General features: G+C 45.6%; 2 protein-coding genes across 2 annotated transcripts; one reads left to right on the forward strand and one right to left on the reverse strand.

Annotated features, from left to right (window-relative positions):
- Positions 1–2776: 2776 nt before the first annotated feature.
- Positions 2777–10471, reverse strand: mon1a (MON1 secretory trafficking family member A). The gene is made up of 6 exons (XM_058373711.1): positions 10213–10471; positions 9530–9734; positions 9064–9438; positions 8102–8867; positions 3957–4104; positions 2777–3568 (listed from the first exon to the last, which is right to left on the reverse strand). Exons 2-6 carry the CDS (start codon positions 9657–9659, stop codon positions 3428–3430), a joined length of 1560 nt encoding a protein of 519 aa, XP_058229694.1. The 5' UTR covers positions 9660–9734; positions 10213–10471; the 3' UTR covers positions 2777–3427.
- A 211-nt stretch (positions 10472–10682) lies between these two features.
- Positions 10683–14955, forward strand: traip (TRAF-interacting protein). Its single transcript, XM_058373712.1, has 16 exons — positions 10683–10832; positions 11078–11185; positions 11314–11371; positions 11470–11556; positions 11696–11735; positions 11818–11945; positions 12216–12310; positions 12397–12510; positions 12614–12701; positions 12834–12923; positions 13004–13092; positions 13198–13353; positions 13459–13498; positions 13598–13711; positions 13800–13850; positions 14541–14955. The coding sequence occupies exons 2-16, from the start codon at positions 11088–11090 to the stop codon at positions 14655–14657; spliced, it is 1365 nt and encodes a 454-aa protein (XP_058229695.1). The 5' UTR covers positions 10683–10832; positions 11078–11087; the 3' UTR covers positions 14658–14955.
- The last annotated feature ends 225 nt before the right edge of the window (positions 14956–15180 follow it).

Below are 15180 nucleotides of genomic sequence, written 5' to 3' on the forward strand. Positions count from 1 at the left end.
ATGAATAAATATGATTAAAAATCAAATTTAAACAAAGAAAAAAAATTATAGAATATTAGTCCCCTTAGATTTTTTTTGCAATCGATAACACTATCTATCTATCTATCTATCTATCTATCTATCTATCTATCTATCTATCTATCTATCTATCAATAAATAACAATACGATTAAAAATAAATTATTAAATAAATAGATAAAAAGAAAATACTTAAAAGAAAGAAGAAAGACAGGAAAGATATGGAAAGGGCTCAGTTTCTACATGGTGACGTGCTTTTTGTATTAAAAAAAACCTTCTAAAAACTTTCAAAGCTAAAAATAAAGTAAATAAACAAACAAGGAAAAAAATTAAGAGCAGCAGTCTCTCTGATTGAAAGATTCTTATGAACAGCAGCATGCTTCTTTTTTAAAGAAAGAAAGAGAATATACAAACCACCACACATGCAGGTGAAAAGAAAAAAGAAGTACATTTTAAACATAAAAAAATTAAAAGCTGAAATTATTTATTAATATTTAAACTAAGAAATTTAAAAACAGATACTACTACTAATTATAATAAGTATTATAATTTAAAAAAACTAAATATTATTATTAGCATTATTATTATTATAATAAAAAAAACTAAACTAATAATAATTAATTATTATAATTATAATTATTATAAAAAAATTAATTACTACTACTACTACTAATGGTAATAATAATGTTCTCAGTCTCCAGGTCACAGCGCAGTGGAAACACAATGAAAAATAATCAGAATGTTTACTGAAATAGCACTTTATTGATTTTGTTAATTTATTTACATTACAACATTACAGAGTCAATCATCTGCGTGGTTAAGACACAAATAACACCAAGTCTGCACCATGCCCCTCCCCTGAGCTGTAGAAAGGGATCTAAAGCGTCGCTACACGACACGATCCGCCTCCTAGTGCGCCAGGAGATCTCCTGAACCCTGCGCCGAAGGAACGTTCTGCACGTGGGGTCGAAAAGACGGGGAGAAAATAACGTGGCGCGCTGACTGACGAGCCTCTCGGTTCACATTGTCCCTTTAACGGGTGTGTGTGTGTGTGTGTGTGTGTGTGTGTGTGTCAACAGTCGTCATCTTGCTCGATCACTGAAGCAGTAAGAGATGAAGCTCAGCACGTGTCTAATCAACTCCGATCTCACGGATATGTAAGTGCGGTCTGATGCACACAAGGAGATCAGACGTCAGAGACCAGATGCAGGACATCTACCTGAGTCTTAGTGTTTACTGTGATCACGTACGAGAGAAAATAAACATCATTTACAGAGACGCTTGATTCCGGATAAACACAAACATACCATGTCAGGATTTTAGCGTTGTTGGCAGACCAATGCAAAAATATCATCTAATAATAATTATTATTATTATTATTATTATTATTATTATTATTATTATTATTATAATAACAATAATAGCTTGCAGCAGAGCAGTGCATAGATCCAAATGAAAATTATTTTATAATTATTATTAAATTATTGCAGAACGTTTACGCAACGCTACTTTAACCTAATCACCTTAAATCACAGTTTAAACCAAAAGAAGAAATAAATATACAACAGGAATGTTATTTAGCGCTAGCTCATAGCATGGAAACGACATTTTATAACAGCGTGTGCATCGTCAGATATTCACACACCGAATATGGACTCCAGAATTCCTCTAAACTAATCACTTCCCATAAATTAAGTGGAATAATTTCAAACAGTATAGGCTCAAACAGACAGACAGAAAAACAGCTAGCACTGGGATTAGCGCTCGTGGCTGTTAAACCATATCAAGGATCCTAATATTCCAAGTTTAAAGGAGCAGTAAGTGATCCAGATCTTTTTTTTTTTTTTTTTTTTTAAAAAAAACACCTTTCTGCATGACAAACCGCAGCTTTAATATGAAGACTTCCCACCTTCTAACACACGGCTTACAGAACCTTTTCGATCAGTTTCTGGGTCGCTATTAAAGCAGCGCTTTGTTCATCTGTAATATGCTAATGAGCTCTTTAAACTCGCCTTACACGTGTTATTGTCCTTCACACGCTTCCAGCAAATGTTTCAAGTAAAGAAGATCGATGTTTTTAAGCATTATATTCAGTTTTTTGTCATATTGCGAGTTTGTATAAAAACCGTGTCGACACGTCAGTGTAGGTCAGAACAGTGATGGGTCTTTTCATTAAAAAATAAAAATAAAAATAAAAAATAAGAAAAATATTGGAGGGGGAAAAAAGAGAAGAAAAAGGGCCAAGGTGAAAGAAGACTGGATGAAAAATCAGACAGACAATCTGTGAAAATACAGTCCATCAGCCGTGACTAGATTTATAGATTAGATTTGCTGAAGACAAATAATGAGGAAAAATATTAATAATAAATGGTGTCAGAAACCACATCAAAACATTAAGCAAAAAAATGGTGAATAATTAGATTTAATTATTTTAAAAATTATATATATTATTAATATTTATTACTATACAATATTATTTATGGTGGATTTTTAGACAAATATAATACATTTAGTTACATTAGCCTCAGCTCCAGTGCAAATGGTTAAGTATATGTAATGATGTGGTCATTCTGCGCTCGGGCGATTTCCTCCTTTAAAGCCACGACAAACCTGTGACCAAACCCCCGTTCCTTTGTACGCAGGACCTTTCAGATAAGTTTCCACACAGAAACCGTGCAGAAATCTTCCCACGTGAACGCAAGAGAAAAACAGATGGGAGCGGCCGCCGGCTCTGGGAAGCTCAGAGATTTCAGAAGGAGAAAAAAAAAAAAAAAAGCAAAGCCTGTGTTGTTTACACTCTGGAAAATAAAGGTGCTAGAAAACATCCTGCATTAGGAGAATGATCGAAGAAGCCGAGGATCATTTTTCTTGGCTCTATTTAAAAATAAAACGTCAGTGTTACTTGGAAAGGTTTTGTGCTGGGGTGGGGTTCTCCTGTTTATTTACAGCAAAAGAAAAAAAAAAAAAAAAAAATTGAAGAAAGCATCAGAAGCTTTCAGAAGCAAGATGGTTCTTCTATGGCACTAAAAAAAAGCACCGTCATTTTATTTTATTTTATTTAACCGACCAGGAAGCATCAAGGAACCCTTTCCTTCTAGCCCTATGTTATGTGACTAAATGTTACATACCGCCCCTTTAATGGCAAATTAGTGTTTATGGGGTTGAGACAATATCAGTGTCAGTGTGTGTGTGTGTGTGTTTGTGTGTCAGTGAGGTTTAGTGAGCCACGTACAGCTCACTTGACTCTGCTCAGTGAAGCTCACTCTGAACCTCTGCAGAATTTGAAGCGGTTCCTGTTCCTCCCTCCACCACGTGGTGCAGAAGATCAGACAGCAGCTCCAGCACCAGTGGTCAGTGGTCCAGAGCAGTCAGATGTCCCCGCTCCTGTCCTCCGGATGAGGGATGGAGTCTCAGTACGTGAGCGAGTTGAGGATAAAGAGACGATCTTCCTCCTTCCTGATCCACTTCAGCAGCTTGGTGACGGCCGACACGGCCAGTGCTTTCGTGGCCAGAGGGCTGAAGCAGAGGTAGAGCTCGAAGCCGCTGGTGGACTGAGAAGGACAAACAAAAAAAAAGAAACGGCTTATATAAAGTTTTTACACTTCCATTAAACTCATCCACATTTTAGGAACTGAAGCCTTAGGTTTTGATTCTGAAAGAACAGATCACTCAAATTCAAGCTTGTGGGTGGAGCTTCACACTCTGATTATATAAAGAACACACACACACACACACACACACACACAGAGCCTTTAACCTTTATCACACAGTTTACTGACTCACCTGCTACACCCATCTGGCTACATGTGTATGTGTGAGAGTGCAAGTGAGTATGTGTGTGTGTATGCTGTGAGGTGTGTGTGTGTGTGTGTATGCTGTGAGGTGTGTGTGTGTGTGTGTATGCTGTGAGGTGTGTGTTGAGTTTGAGTGTGTTCTCACCCAGGCGAGCAAGTTCTCGGTGTTGGTGCAGCGGTAGATGGAGCGCAGGGGTCGTGTCAGGTGGTGCAGGCGACTGTGAAGGTACCGGTACATCTCCATCAGCCTCTCCTGCTCCTCCTCAGTGTGATACGGAACGGTCAGCTCTGGACTAACGGAAAGAACACACACACACACACACCGTCACCGGACCAAATCTACATATATTCCCTCTGGTTTTTAATGTGAGCATCATTATAACAATGCATGCACGCACGCACGCACACACACGCACACACACACGCACGCACGCACACACACACACGCACACGCGCGCACGCACACGCGCACACGCACACGCACACACTTTACACCAGCAGCTGTGGTTAGTGGGAGTGGGTGGGAGTGTTTCAGCTGTGTGACGTTCCAGACAGAAGTGTTTATGTATAGAGCGTAACTCTCACAGTGAAGGTGTTAGAGAGCAGAAATAACAGAGTAATGAAACACTGAGAAACTCCAGCAGCCTCCAGACACTGCGTCCTCTCTACACTTCTCTACTAGAAATATAAACATGTCATGGTGGAGTTACAGAAACACCTGCACTTACTCTCAGTGTCTCACTTTACAACAACATACACAGAGGAACGAATTTAATAAACACTTCTGTTCATTCTTAGTCTTTAAACAAATTATTATTTACTGTAGATGGAATCGAATAAATAAAACGAGAGGTGTGTGACAAGGTGTGTGTGTGTGCGCAAAATGGTAAGTGTATTTGATAGTTGCGTGAGTGTTGGTGATGGGGTGTGTGTGTGTGTGTGTGTGTGTTGGTGATGGGGTGTGTGTGTGTGTGTGTGTGTGTGTGTGTGTTGGTGATGGGGTGTGTGTGTGTGTGTGTTGGTGATGGGGTGTGTGTGTGTGTGTGTTGGTGATGGGGTGTGTGTGTGTGTGTGTGTGTGTGTGTGTTGGTGATGGGGTGTGTGTGTGTGTGTGTGTGTGTGTGTGTGTTGGTGATGGGGTGTGTGTGTGTGTGTGTGTGTGTGTGTGTTGGTGATGGGGTGTGTGTGTGTGTGTGTGTGTGTGTGTTGGTGATGGGGTGTGTGTGTGTGTGTGTGTGTGTGTTGGTGATGGGGTGTGTGTGTGTGTGTGTGTGTGTGTTGGTGATGGGGTGTGTGTGTGTGTGTGTGTGTGTGTTGGTGATGGGGTGTGTGTGTGTGTGTGTGTGTGTTGGTGATGGGGTGTGTGTGTGTGTGTGTGTGTGTGTTGGTGATGGGGTGTGTGTGTGTGTGTGTGTGTGTTGGTGATGGGGTGTGTGTGTGTGTGTGTGTGTGTGTTGGTGATGGGGTGTGTGTGTGTGTGTGTGTGTGTGTTGGTGATGGGGTGTGTGTGTGTGTGTGTGTGTGTTGGTGATGGGGTGTGTGTGTGTGTGTGTGTGTGTGTTGGTGATGGGGTGTGTGTGTGTGTGTGTGTGTGTGTTGGTGATGGGGTGTGTGTGTGTGTGTGTGTGTGTGTTGGTGATGGGGTGTGTGTGTGTGTGTGTGTGTGTTGGTGATGGGGTGTGTGTGTGTGTGTGTGTGTGTTGGTGATGGGGTGTGTGTGTGTGTGTGTGTGTGTGTTGGTGATGGGGTGTGTGTGTGTGTGTGTGTGTGTGTTGGTGATGGGGTGTGTGTGTGTGTGTGTGTGTGTGTTGGTGATGGGGTGTGTGTGTGTGTGTGTGTGTGTGTTGGTGATGGGGTGTGTGTGTGTGTGTGTGTGTGTGTGTTGGTGATGGGGTGTGTGTGTGTGTGTGTGTGTGTTGGTGATGGGGTGTGTGTGTGTGTGTGTGTGTGTTGGTGATGGGGTGTGTGTGTGTGTGTGTGTGTGTGTTGGTGATGGGGTGTGTGTGTGTGTGTGTGTGTGTTGGTGATGGGGTGTGTGTGTGTGTGTGTGTGTGTTGGTGATGGGGTGTGTGTGTGTGTGTGTGTGTGTTGGTGATGGGGTGTGTGTGTGTGTGTGTGTTGGTGATGGGGTGTGTGTGTTTGTTGGTGATGGGGTGTGTGTGTGTTGGTGATGGGGTGTGTGTGTGTGTGTGTGTGTGTTGGTGATGGGGTGTGTGTGTGTGTGTGTGTGTGTTGGTGATGGGGTGTGTGTGTGTGTGTGTGTGTGTTGGTGATGGGGTGTGTGTGTGTGTTGGTGATGGGGTGTGTGTGTGTGTGTGTTGGTGATGGGGTGTGTGTGTGTGTGTGTGTTGGTGATGGGGTGTGTGTGTGTGTGTGTGTGTGTTGGTGATGGGGTGTGTGTGTGTGTGTGTGTGTTGGTGATGGGGTGTGTGTGTGTGTGTGTGTGTGTGTGTTGGTGATGGGGTGTGTGTGTGTGTGTGTGTGTGTGTGTTGGTGATGGGGTGTGTGTGTGTGTGTGTGTGTGTGTGTTGGTGATGGGGTGTGTGTGTGTGTGTGTGTTGGTGATGGGGTGTGTGTGTGTGTGTGTGTGTGTGTGTTGGTGATGGGGTGTGTGTGTGTGTGTGTGTGTGTCTGTTGGTGATGGGGTGTGTGTGTGTGTGTGTGTGTTGGTGATGGGGTGTGTGTGTGTGTGTGTGTGTGTTGGTGATGGGGTGTGTGTGTGTGTGTGTGTGTGTGTGTGTGTGTGTGTTGGTGATGGGGTGTGTGTGTGTGTGTTGGTGATGGGGTGTGTGTGTGTGTGTGTGTGTTGGTGATGGGGTGTGTGTGTGTGTGTGTGTTGGTGATGGGGTGTGTGTGTGTGTGTGTGTGTTGGTGATGGGGTGTGTGTGTGTGTGTGTGTGTTGGTGATGGGGTGTGTGTGTGTGTGTGTGTGTTGGTGATGGGGTGTGTGTGTGTGTGTGTGTGTTGGTGATGGGGTGTGTGTGTGTGTGTGTGTGTTGGTGATGGGGTGTGTGTGTGTGTGTGTGTGTTGGTGATGGGGTGTGTGTGTGTGTGTGTGTGTTGGTGATGGGGTGTGTGTGTGTGTGTGTGTTGGTGATGGGGTGTGTGTGTGTGTGTGTGTGTTGGTGATGGGGTGTGTGTGTGTGTGTGTGTTGGTGATGGGGTGTGTGTGTGTGTGTGTGTGTGTGTTGGTGATGGGGTGTGTGTGTGTGTGTGTTGGTGATGGGGTGTGTGTGTGTGTGTGTTGGTGATGGGGTGTGTGTGTGTGTGTGTTGGTGATGGGGTGTGTGTGTGTGTGTGTTGGTGATGGGGTGTGTGTGTGTGTGTGTTGGTGATGGGGTGTGTGTGTGTGTGTGTTGGTGATGGGGTGTGTGTGTGTGTGTGTGTGTTGGTGATGGGGTGTGTGTGTGTGTGTGTTGGTGATGGGGTGTGTGTGTGTGTGTGTTGGTGATGGGGTGTGTGTGTGTGTGTGTTGGTGATGGGGTGTGTGTGTGTGTGTGTGTTGGTGATGGGGTGTGTGTGTGTGTGTGTTGGTGATGGGGTGTGTGTGTGTGTGTTGGTGATGGGGTGTGTGTGTGTGTTGGTGATGGGGTGTGTGTGTGTGTTGGTGATGGGGTGTGTGTGTGTGTGTGTGTGTGTGTGTTGGTGATGGGGTGTGTGTGTGTGTGTGTGTGTGATGGGGTGGGTGTGTGTGTGTGTGTTGGTGATGGGGGGTGTGTGTGTGTGTGTGTGTGTGTGTGTGTGTGTGTGTTGGTGATGGGGTGTGTGTGTGTGTGTGAAGGTGTGTGTGTGTGAAGGTGTGTGTGTGTGAAGGTATGTGTGTGTGTGAAGGTGTGTGTGTGTGAAGGTGTGTGTGTGTGAAGGTATGTGTGTGTATGATGGTGAGAGTGTGTGTAATGGTTTGTTTGTGTGTGTGTGTGTGTGTGTGTGTGTGAGAAGGTGTGTATGATGGTGAGAAGGTGTGTATGATGGTGAGAGTGTGTGTAATGGTTTGTTTGTGTGTGTAATGGTTTGTGTGTGTGTGTGTAATGGTTTGTGTGTGTGTGTGCAATGGTTTGTGTGTGTGTGTGCAATGGTTTGTGTGTGTGTGTGCAATGGTTTGTGTGTGTGTGTGTGCAATGGTTTGTTTGTGTGTGTGTGCAATGGTTTGTTTGTGTGTGCAATGGTTTGTTTGTGTGTGTGTGTGTGTGTGTGTGTGTGAAGGTGTGTATGATGGTGAGTGTGTTTGTGATAGTGTTGTACAATGGTGATTGTGCAGTAGTGTGTGTTTGTTAGTGTCCTCCTCCTCACCTGGTGTAAAGCCCGGAGCTTTTGGACTTGTAGATGAAGTGCCAGAGCTCGGGGATGGCCACCTGAGAGACGGGGTACGTGGGCGAGTGCAGCGCCTCCTGCAGGGCCTGGTAGGCGTTACGCTTCTTCAGCCGCTCCAGAAAGCGCTGCTTGCAGTCAGACAGGTTAAAGAAGTCCTCTCGGTCTGTGGAGACCAAGATCAGACAGAGATCGGACGCCGGCTCCAGGTAGGAGATGTGCGCGTGGAAGAAGCCGGAGGCGTTGAACTTGGGCAGACAGACGGGCGTCCAGCCTTCCCCCTGCCTGAAGGATGAGGACGAGGAGGCGAGGTTGGACAGCAGGTGGAGGTCGGTGTGATGGAGGTGCTGCTCCTTCTTCCTGATCAGAGCCACCAGTCGGTTCCCGGCCAGCAGCACGGAGAAGACCAGGTTCTTGGAGCTGGCAGCCTGCAGGCTGGTGCAGACGATGTTCCGCGTGGTGCTGCAGAGCGGCAGGCTCATGGTGGCGTTGAGCATCAGCCCCGCGTCCGTCTCCAGCAGGCGCAGCAGCCCCGCGGTCACCCGCTCAGATCCGGCCAGCAGCCGGCGCAGGTCGAAGCTCTGACGCTGCTGGAAGACACGCTGCAGCTGAGGCTGAGTGAGCAGACTCAGGATCTGATAGTAAACGTAGTGCAGCTCTCTCCACAGCTCACCATCTGACTGACCCGAGCGAGACACACACACCAACACCAGAGGACTCTTACGCAGGAACACCACACGGAAACCATCTGAGGAAGAAAAAACACCAACAAAGCGTTAACTACAGCTAGCATTGGGCACTAATTCTCTAATGAACAGAGCGTGGTGGTGTTTTTATTGCAGCTTTATCACTCTCATGTTTACTTTAAAGAAGTATTTTTAAATTAAACTCTAGAATTCTATAATGGATTAATTCTCCTGCTAAAATCTCAGTGAGCAGATGACCTGCGTGGATGGAGAGGATGACGTTCTTATCGGCTTCTACGAACGACACCAGCGCCATCATGACCCCCATGGTGGTGGAGAGCGCCTCCTCTGAGCCATAGCGAGTGTAAATGGGCTTTCCTGCCTCGCTGAGGACGAACACGTGCTTCTTGTGCAAACGCCACGCCTCACTCGTCACGTCTTCCTCCTTCTCCCTCACTATAGCCTGCACTTCCTGCTTCGGCTCATCCACTCCTTCTCCTTCTCCACCTTCTCGCTGCTGTTCCTCCTCCTTCTCCTCAGCCTCAGATGGCCGGCTGCCAGTCAGCTCCACGTCGGCTGTCAGGTCCTCAAAAGACTGCGTGTGGACGAACATGGCGCGCTCCTGACTTGCGCCTGAGGAACACACAAACACACAGAAAAGTTTACTCCACTAAATCCTGTCGTCTTCATCAATCTCAAAGTCGATACCGATGCACCGTCTCACCCGGCTCCGTCCCTTCCACCAGCCCCGGCGTGGGACTCTCCGATCTGCTGTTAGGAAGATGCCCCACCGGCGCCAGGTTTCCGTTCGGAGCGTCCCACGTCACTCCTTTACTGTGGACGTCGGCCGCCATGCTGGACAAGGGTGGTCAGGGAGAGAGAAGACTCGATGTGTCCCGAAGGTGTGAAGGACCAAACTTTAAAGATCACTGAATTAGAAACACACACATATACAAACACACACACAAACACACACACAAACACACACAGGGTTATAAAATACTGCAGACATGCAAGACAGCAAAGTTCACTGATGACATTAAGAACAGGAAACCGTCATTTTAGCACACTGTTAATTTTGCTTAGTTAGTTAGTTAGTTAGTTCTCAGATCCACATCATACCGTATCATGTAGTCTAGTTGTCAGTACAGAAACATTACACGTCTGAGGTTAAGCTCAAAAAGTTAAAGTTAAACTATTTTAGGGAAGAAAATTACAGACACACGTTAGAATGAAAAAAATGTAAATAAACGCTGAGACGTGATTTGTGCCTAGCCAAGTTAGCTAACTGGGAAAAGAAACAGAATAAAGCCGCAACCTAACAGCTGATGTTTTATCTCCTAACACAAAGATGGAACAGTGTGGAGTGGAAGAGAACAGTGTGCAGTGTGCAGGAGAATATTTTACCTTTATCGCCGCTGTAGACATTTCAGCCCTCAGCCTGAGAGAACCGACTCACTTACCCGTCACACGGCCCTTATCATTAATTCCTCCCCGCACCCGCATTCAGACAACTTCCGCCTTCTTCATGCTTCAAGCCTCGATCTGATTGGATAACTTTCCTATTAGCCAATAGTATTGGAGAAAGCGGGCACGTTTTCTTCAATAGCAGCCAAGAAAAGGCGGGGCTTGGTCGAATACAGGTGTGTATGGGAGGAAAGCGTAGTAGAGGTCGTTCACCCGCAATGCATAGTGGGACACCGAGTCTCGACTTAAACAGTACACAGAACCATTTTTTCTTATTTTTCCGAGACATTTAAATGTTTAACTGTTTTTTAATAATAGACACAAAACCGCGTTAACTATGATCGCTATCTAATTAAGATTTTTGCAATTCTTTTTCGTACCAGTGATATGGCGGTCTGAGATACGCGTATTGGTGACGTAAATACGCAGGAGGCGGAGCTGTTACGTTTGAACCGAGCGCGCGACACGGAAGGTTAAAACAAAACAGAAAGAAAAATGAGTAATAATTTTGAATAAAAGTGTTTTTTATTAGGAACCGGATCGTTGGGCGCTTATTTCTGGTAAGGGGAATCATGTTTAGGTGAAATAGAGGGCCAGATTGTCTAAATCGTGACGTAATGTATGTTTACTTCAGTTCTGTTCAGAGATCCAGCTAGCCGTGTGTGTGTGTGTGTGTGTGTGTGTGTGTGTGTATATGTATGTATGTATGTGTGTATGTCCTCAGATTCCCAGTGTTGAGATCTCATGGTGTTCATCTAAAGTTGACGTGTGTGTGTGTGTGTGTGTGTTTTCTCTATCCTCACAGCTGCTTCATCATGCCGATCCGGGCATACTGCACCATCTGCTCGGATTACTTTGACCACTCCAGAGATGTCGCAGCGATCCACTGTGGTCACACTTTCCACTACGCCTGGTAAGAGAGGTCACCTGAGTGGGGAGACTGACTGAGTCGCATACATACACACTCTATATGTGTGTGGAGACTGACCGAGCCATACACTCTCTATCTGAGTCTCCTGTCTTGTTTTTCTTCCATTACAGTCTCCTTCAGTGGTTCCAGTCAGCTCCCACTAAGACCTGTCCCCAGTGCAGGAAGCAGGTGTGTGTGTGTGTGTGTGCGCGCGTGTTGTGAGTGAGTGAGGTATAACACAGCCTTTTTCGTCTCTGACATCTGTCATCTCTGTGTCCGGTCCCCAGGTCAGCACCAGGCACATCATCAACAAGCTGTTCTTCGACATCGCGCCGGAGGAGGAAGGATCTGCAGCCGACCCCGAGAGCTTACAGGTGAGAAGATTCACAGAAAGCCTTCACCGCATCGCTGCATTACAGTTCGGAAGTCCCACCTTCTTGTAAACCTCCTTCACGTGTTCGTTCGGCTCCTGACGCCTCCGCTCTGCTTTCTTCTTCTTCTTTTTTTTCCCAGAACGAGCTGGACAGATTGAAAGTGGTTTTATGTGAAAAAGGTAAGAGTTCCCTTCATCAGGAATAGTTTTGGCACAGAGCTGAGGACTGAGGATGATGGACTGATGATGATGTGTGTTTCAGAGAGAGACTGGAGGGAGAAACAGAAAGCAACCGAGGCTCTGAAGGAGACCATAGAGAAGCAGAGAGCCGACCTGGACCGAGTCAGGAGAGAGATCGGAGAGAAGGAGATGCTCTGTACCACACTGAGAGTGAGAGAATGAGAGAGTGTGTGTGTGTGTGTATGAGAGAGAGAGAGAGAGTGTGAGAGAGAGTATGTGTGTGTGTGTGTGTGAGAGAGAGAGACAGAGAGAGAGAAAGATGGAGAGAGTGACCCCTGGACTGGTCGTGTGTAATCACCCTGATTGTGATTAGAAGCCCTGTGTGGTGTGAGGTGAAGTGACCTGAATGTGCTGTTAGTTTTACCTGGTGGTCAGTGTTGGTGCAGGTGTGTGTGACCTGTCCTGTTTCCACTGCTGCAGAAGCAGATGCAGTATCTGGAGGGTCAGCAGAGAGAGAGTGAGGCGGCTAAAGAGGAGGCCAAGAGACTGAGGACCAAAATGAAAACCTTCGAAAGGTACAAGTTTGGAGATTCTGTTTACTTCTGTGTGTGAGGACTGGATCCTGGAGCAAACCCTGTGTGTGTGTGTGTGTGTGCGCTAGCCTGGGCATGGTGCTGCAGGGTCAGAGGGCCGAGGTGGAGGCCATGATCTCGGACATGGGCGTGGGTCAGTCGGCTGTGGAGCAGCTGTCCATCTACTGCATCTCTCTCAAAAAGTAAGCACACCTTCATGTCCTAAAGCAGTGTTTCATCCCAAATAACAATCTTACCCAGAATTCCAAGAAGTACCACACTCTCCTCTTCCTCTTGTTCTTCCAGAGAGTACGAGAATCTGAAAGGAAGCCTCCGGACCTCCAACGAGATGTGTGAGAAGCTGAAGAGGGAAGTGTTCTCCTCCAATAACAAGGTCCGGCCAGCCGACTGACCGCTTCATCACCGCCTGTGAAACCTGCAGTCCTTTTATTTAAAGAACTGAAAATGTTGCAGTATAAGAGGAATAAACACTGCTCTCTCTCTCTCTGTGTGTGTGTGTGTGTAGTTGCAGAAAGCCACGCTGGAGATGACCCGAGCGAAGGATGACATGAAAGCTCTTCAGAACGATCTCAACAACTCGGATAAAGAGATCACAGTAAGACACACGTCCGGTTTCGATCCTGTCTCTGAGTGTGTGCTGTTAGTGACCGTGTTTGTGTGTGTGTGTGTGTCTAGAGTCTGAAGAAGAAAGTGGAGATCCTGCAGAAGACCCTGAGCACTCCCACACGCACCAACGAGGCCATCAGCCGCCTGGTGTTTGAGAGGTTCGCTTTCACCTACACACACACACACACACACACACACACACACACACTTTCTGTACAGCGCCATTGAGTGACAGATTTAACCCTTTGCTCGTCGTGTCTCAGCCCCGCTCCTGTGGAGCTGAAGTCCCCGCGCCTGCACCGGCCCTCAGACAGCCAGGACATCGACCTCAACATGACCTTCGACATCAGCACACCTGAGCAGGTGGAGAAGAAACCCACGGCCGTTCCTTCTAAGAAGATGCGTCTGGACTCAGGAGCGTGAGTGTGTCGTCTCTACGTGTCTCTTTTTTTTAAAATAAACAAAAACAATATTATGTGCTTTAACGTGGCTTTGGAGATTAATCTGGAGTTCTGCTTCTGTAGGACGTCATCCAGACACGGCGAGAACACCTTCGGGAGTAAGGTCTGTCTGAGAAACAAACAAATATACACACCTGATTCTGACCAGCAGATCACTGACCTGTGTGTGTGTGTGTGTGTGTGTGTGTGATCCATCGGACAGATCTCACACCCTAAAGATGATGACGTTTCTATGGAGCCCATGTTCAGGAACTCTCTGCTCTTCAGGAAGAAGATGTTTGGCAGCATGCTGGATCCACACAGCAAACCTGGAGCTGTACGACACACACACACACACACAGTCCAATATCTTATTAATACAGACCTCTAACGTGTGTGCGTGTGTGTGTGTGTGTGTGTTTTAGGTCAGAACGGGTTACGACGGACTTGGAGGCAGAACCAAATTCATCCAGCCCGTATCCTTTACATGACATCAGTGCAGTGAGAGACAGTTACAGGAATAAAACAGCAGAGAGACCAAGAAAGAAAATTACTAAGAAATGTAAAAAAAAAGGAAATGGGAGAAAAGAGAGGAAGCGTGTAAAGAGTGAAATGGAGAAAGAAAAGAAAAGGAAGTGAAAGGAGAGAGAAGCGAATAAAAACACATAAAAACATTTGTTAAAAAAATAAAATAAATAAATTAAATAAAAATACATTTTTTTAAAAAAAATGTAAAAATTATTTTAATTAAAAAAAAAAGTGAGGCAAACGAATAAAACCGAAAAAAAAAAAAAAGCCCGAACAAATATCAGGAGTAAAAATAATGAAACAGCAAGAAGCATGAAAATATTAAAGATGAAGAAGGAAAGGAGATTAAAAAAAATAAAGAGACAAGGTACAACATTTAAAGTAGAAAATATGAAAAGAAAAAAAAAGGATAAGAAGCAGGAAAAGTGGAAAGAACAAGAAAGAGGAAAAAAAGGAAGAGCAGTGGAAAAGGAAGAAGATGAGAGAGCTCAGTATTTAAAAGGTAAATAAGAGTGATGGAGGAGAAGAAGACACACATATAAATACACACACACACACACACACACACAATGCCACTCCTCGTCATTTCATTTGGAATATTTCTATAAACGATGTCTTTCCTTAACTGAGAGCGTCAGTCTCCTCTGGCCGAGATCCGGCCGCTGCTCGTGAAGGCCAAGCGGAAGAAAGTATCGAGACCGGCGACGAGCAAACTGACCCCCAGCCTCACCACGCTGGACGGGTTCCTGGAGTGACCACTGACCTTTCAAACAGAGAGAGGGAGGGAGGTGTGATCTTATATGGACTTTTTCAGGACCAAGAAGCTGATGTATCGGTCACAAGGACTTGCTTGTGATAGAATTCTTGATTTTTTGTCCTGGACGCAGCAGTAAAAATACCTCCAAAGTTGACATTTTTTTTCTTAGTAATTTTATAATTGTGTAAATTTTCAGTCAGCTCTTTTATTTGTGCTTTTTTGGGTGTGTATTTTTGTATATTTTTATGTCTCGGTTAGTCCTGTTAATAAATGAATTATTGCCTCGTCCATTACGCTTGGTGCTAACAGTGTTGGTGTGTCAGGGGGCAGCATGAGATTCGGGACCTGTGTGGTCATTATGGTCCATGCATCATACATTAATCAGGTATAATACTCTGAGCAGTAAAAGGGGACGTGAATAAGACTGATGATGTCCTTGTGTGCGTCTCTTACCTGGGGAACACATGGCACCAGGATGCATTATGGGAAGAAGGTGAGCTGGCGGAGGCAGTGTCCTGCTT

This window comes from Hemibagrus wyckioides, linkage group LG21, assembly GCF_019097595.1.
Source record: "Hemibagrus wyckioides isolate EC202008001 linkage group LG21, SWU_Hwy_1.0, whole genome shotgun sequence".
NCBI classification, from domain to species: Eukaryota; Metazoa; Chordata; class Actinopteri; order Siluriformes; family Bagridae; genus Hemibagrus; species Hemibagrus wyckioides.

Coding starts and splice junctions, on each gene's coding strand:
- mon1a (XM_058373711.1), bottom strand. CDS start 9,659: ATGGCGGCCGACGTCCACAGTAAAGGAGTGACGTGGGACGCTCCGAAC. Junction 9,439..9,529: donor GGTGGAAGGGACGGAGCCGG/GTGAGACGGTGC, acceptor TGTGTTCCTCAG/GCGCAAGTCAGGAGCGCGCC. Junction 8,868..9,063: donor CATCCTCTCCATCCACGCAG/GTCATCTGCTCA, acceptor TTTCTTCCTCAG/ATGGTTTCCGTGTGGTGTTC.
- traip (XM_058373712.1), top strand. CDS start 11,088: ATGCCGATCCGGGCATACTGCACCATCTGCTCGGATTACTTTGACCAC. Junction 11,557..11,695: donor CCGACCCCGAGAGCTTACAG/GTGAGAAGATTC, acceptor TTTTTTTCCCAG/AACGAGCTGGACAGATTGAA. Junction 13,354..13,458: donor ATGCGTCTGGACTCAGGAGC/GTGAGTGTGTCG, acceptor CTGCTTCTGTAG/GACGTCATCCAGACACGGCG.